The sequence below is a fragment of the Humulus lupulus genome, chromosome 4, assembly GCF_963169125.1.
Source record: "Humulus lupulus chromosome 4, drHumLupu1.1, whole genome shotgun sequence".
Classification (NCBI taxonomy): domain Eukaryota; kingdom Viridiplantae; phylum Streptophyta; class Magnoliopsida; order Rosales; family Cannabaceae; genus Humulus; species Humulus lupulus.
The window spans coordinates 11,605,993-11,610,727 of record NC_084796.1 but is presented as its reverse complement, the minus strand read 5'-3'; the positions used below and the strand labels follow the sequence as shown (position 1 = coordinate 11,610,727).

Below are 4,735 nucleotides of genomic sequence, written 5' to 3'. Positions count from 1 at the left end.
CATAGTATATCTGCAGCTTCATTTCACTTAATAAATTAAATCAATTGGTTAATCTCGACAATTGAAAAATACATGACTTTTCCGACATATATTTATGTGTGTATATATATATTAATTTGAGAGTATAAATAGCCCTTGTAATTGGTAGCAACTTTTGAGTTACTAAAAGTGATTTGATATTCTCAGTAATTGGTCAATATGAAGTTACGTGAAACATTTATATATATTTTATATAAATCCATTAGTTATATATTTCGACTTTTCTAGAAACACACCACTACTAACTATCGATCTCTAATCAAAATATAAATGATGATGTCCCTGCTATATATATATACATATAAAATATATTCTATTGTTTCCAATTTTACTGTTAATCTTTAATTAGTACCTTAATTAATCTCAAATTCGGTCTTTACATAATATATATATATATATGCAACATTAATTAATTAGCTTTTGGTCAACAATAATAATCAATAAGATCAATCCAAATTCTACATTAATTAACTCAAGATCAATAATTAAATATATCTCTTCCTCTACAATAATAATAATATTAAATTATTTATTACTATTAGGTCCCCCATTTACAAAGCAACACAAGGCAAAATCCTGCAGCCAATCTTCTTCATCATCATATTTGATCTGCAAAACCAAAGTATATACATATATTTATAATCATTATTGTGATTATTCCAAAAAAAACTAATATTAAAATAATAATTTAACAAGTACAAATATATATATATATTATATATATATACCTGGACAGTATCAGCAATATCATCATCACAACAAAAGTCAGTTTGTTGGCAAGAAGTATTATTGTGATCTGATAATAATAACTCCTTCTTTTTGGGCACCATTTGTTCATATTCATGCTCCAGCTGACACAGTTCATTGTTCCTTGCAAATCTCCCACGTACTCGAACTCTCCTGTCTGCTAGGGTTTTCCTACAAGCATACTATAATATATATATAATAATAATATTTTAATTAGAATATTATATTATAAAAAAAATGATATTTTTTTAAGTCAATTTGTAGTCGGACTTTATAACTTTTTTTTAAAAATAGTATATGTCTAAAATTTTTACCTTCGTCTAAAAATTTCTACCATTTATCTAAAATTTCGACCGGTAGTCAAAAATTTTCTACCAGCAATTTAGAGTACTGGAGGCCATTTTTAAAAAAAAAAATCAAAACTACAGCGGAATACAAAATAACTTCAAAATAAAATAATTGTGAATTTTGACAGTGGAGTCTATATATAATTGTCATGATCAAAATATTAATATAATATTATCTATATGAATATGTATTTATACCTTAATGGTCTTGTTGAAGTTCCTTTGGTTTCTCTTCTTTAAATATCTAACAATCCTTTCTTTCCTTTCCTCTTCAGAATATCGACTCACCTTCATCATATTCGAATCTTCAATTCCATGCATTTGATTACAACTTTGCATTCCTAGCTGCAATAATTAACAAATAATTAACCATAATCTTAATTAAATTAAAAACTAATTATTTTAATTAATTAACTATAATTCGTTAAGTAACTATATAGATTATTCACACATTCATATATATTATAATATATATAGGTGGTTTTATAAAACGCTAGCTGCAACATCAATTACCAGAGAGCATCTTACCCAATTTTGATCTCCGGCAGCCACGAGGCCAACTGGTTTAAACTCCGGCAAAAACGACGTCGCACAAGAATCCTGATCCCCAAACTCAACAAACCCATTAATGCTGTTATTATTATATCCGCCATAGTTATGAACCTCGGCGGAGAAACCATGCAAGTGATCATTACTGATGATATTACTGAAACCGCTTAGGTAATCATGAGAGTATAATGCTCCGGCGCCGGCTCCGGCGGCGGGGACAAAGCCCGCACCCCCATCAGCAACCCCGACGATGCTCTGCTCCGGAAAAGCCGCCGCCGCGGCAGACACCATAAACGCCGGCGACAATGACGAGGTGGAAGAAACAAGCGAATCCGTTGGAGAAGAAGACAGAGCATTATTCTCGAACCCATAATTATTAATGGTACTGCTACTACTGGCAGTGTTATTAGTAGTTGTAGTGGTACTAGTAATACCGCCATAAAAGGGAACCAATAATTCTCTGTGATGAAGAAGATGATGATGATCGTTGATAGTAGTATTAATAGCAGTAGTATTAGCACACCACATTGAGGAGGCGGCGCCGCCGTCTTCTGCCATGGTGGGCAGCCCTGAAATAAGATCAGTAGTGGTGGTGGTAGTAGTGGGGAACAATGTGTAGTGATGATCTAGAGAAGAGTATAGATATTCAGGAATGGAAGCCATTGATCGATCGATGTATATATATATAGCAGTATTCTATAGTAGTAATTATTATGTTATAAAAACTTTGTGTGTTTTGGGTTTAGATAGAGAGAACTGATATCTCTTGTGGTTTATCTTTATATGTATATATATATATATATGTGTTTATATATACAGAGATATATATATATATAGCTAAAGCAGTATGAGATTGTAGAGAGAGAGAGAGAGATGTTGTGTGGGTATAGTGGGTTCAGTGGGCAAGTTGTGTTGCCCGTATGGGCAGATTAGCTTAACCGTGTGGATTAGATTAGTAGTGATCGATGATTAACTGCCATAATTAGGCAATTAGTAACTAATAATAAGTAAAGGCTGCTATTAATTAACTGGCTAAAACTGTTGTTTTACGGCTGAACTAAATTAAACTGTTGATCTCTATATTGTGAGATAGTTGGATTTAGTACTGTAAACGCGTGTAGTTGTTTATACTGTTTCTTATTTTCAGTATATTTGTTTTATGTATTATTATTAAAACACTTTTTTTTTTTGGGATTATTATTTATTATAAAATATAAATATATGTGTTACTAATATTGTTAACATACTTTAAGGGGTTTATATATATATTAATATATGTGTTTCACGAAATATAGTAATTACTATATAGTTTTTTTTCTTCTTCTTCTTCTTAGCAAAAAAAAAAAAACATAATATCATATCAGAATCCATCAATATCAAGATCAAAATTAGAATCTTCTAACATCTAATAAGGCTGCCAAAGGACCCTACTATATGTGCACAATTAAATTCCCCCCAAGATATGTTTCATTTAATTTTTAAAACTAAAATAAAATCATATGATTTGCTATTTAATGAGGATAATTTGGTTTTGGAACACTTTTGGTGGTTGAGCTTAAATTGATATGCACATATTATGAGTTATATATATATATATATCTTCTATATAGTAAGTGTGTAGATAATGAAAATTTTTTGTTTTATCAGTTTTTTTTATTTTTTTAATATTATCTTTAATGGAATATTCCTATATTTAACTTAATATTTTTATATTTAAGGGTAGTTTGTAAACATTTAAATTTAAATTAAATTAAATAAATAATTAAAAAAATTAAAATATGATATTTTTGAGATATTTTATAATGATAATTATTTAAAAATAATAAATAATTAAACAAATTAAAATATAATATTTTTTAGATATTTTACAATGATAATTATTTAAAAATAATAAAATCATACGTTTTATAACTTAAATAAATTTTAATTAAACTTAAACTCACTTATTATAATAATATAATATTAAACATATAATATAATCTACCGTGAATTAGCAATAAATTGATTTTTTAAAAAACTAGGAAGAAACTTAAATTTAAAATACACGTATAATATTTAATATTACATTAAACATATAATATATAATCTTTTGTTGTTACTCCCAAATTCAAAAACTAGAACAAACATAAACTTAAACAAAAATAAATAAATTATTTAATTAAAATATGATATTTATTTGAAATTTATATGACATGCACATAACACCTTTGTATCTAATATATATATATATAACTGCTATATTTTCTAAATATATATACATTAAATATTAGACTACTATATGAGTATTGTATTTTTTGATAGAGAGAATTTTACTTTTAAGAAAAGCTTGAACATATATCCCAACTTAACTAACCCGGTATCAACTAGTACTACACTAAAATATATATATATATATTATATTTATATATAAAGAATGATGCTAGAGACACATCAATCATAATCAAAATTGATACTCACAATGAATTCGATCGCTACCCTTATTATTAATCACCCATGCGTGTGAATCTTTGAATTCAAATTTGGTTAGTTTTCATTAAAAAAAAACTATACAAACCAAAAAAGGTTGCGCACACTTGGGAAATTTTACAAGAAATTTGTATAAATCAAAATTAAAATAAAATATAACAAACTGACAACTTATTAATTGGATTTAATTGAAATATTTAAGATAAGACTAAGGAGTTATGTATATGGAGTAAATTTAATTAAAAAAAAATTGCACCACTTTGACTTTTATTTAATAACATTTGCTTTATATATTTGTATTTTATTTCTTTATGATATTTTCAATTTTTAAAATTGATTTCTTTATTAAAATTATATTCACTGTATTGTTAAATAAATTATTATTATTACTATTATGTTCATCTTCATGTTTGTTTTCCTAGATTATATAAGAATATAGAATAGGATTTTTATAATAAACAAAAATCGAAATTTTCTTTTAAAATTTAAAAGCTTTAATATAGTTTTTTTTTTGTCAAAATTAGGTTTTTTATGAAAAATATTCTTAAAATTTATGTCACACTGACCTTTGAGTATAAATTTTGTAT

General features: G+C 26.4%; 1 protein-coding gene across 1 annotated transcript; it reads right to left on the bottom strand.

Annotated features, from left to right (window-relative positions):
• Positions 1–478: 478 nt before the first annotated feature.
• Positions 479–2,466, bottom strand: LOC133828823 (uncharacterized). The gene is made up of 4 exons (XM_062258916.1): positions 1,662–2,466; positions 1,332–1,478; positions 768–968; positions 479–648 (listed from the first exon to the last, which is right to left on the bottom strand). Exons 1-4 carry the CDS (start codon positions 2,343–2,345, stop codon positions 565–567), a joined length of 1,116 nt encoding a protein of 371 aa, XP_062114900.1. The 5' UTR covers positions 2,346–2,466; the 3' UTR covers positions 479–564.
• Positions 2,467–4,735: the final 2,269 nt, after the last annotated feature.

Excerpts from the sequence above, each read along its gene's own strand:
- LOC133828823 (XM_062258916.1), bottom strand. The coding sequence starts at position 2,345 with ATGGCTTCCATTCCTGAATATCTATACTCTTCTCTAGATCATCACTAC. Across the intron at positions 1,479-1,661 it reads CTGCCGGAGATCAAAATTGG|CTAGGAATGCAAAGTTGTAA; the intron begins GTAAGATGCTCT and ends TAATTATTGCAG. Across the intron at positions 969-1,331 it reads ACTTCAACAAGACCATTAAG|TATGCTTGTAGGAAAACCCT; the intron begins GTATAAATACAT and ends TATATATTATAG.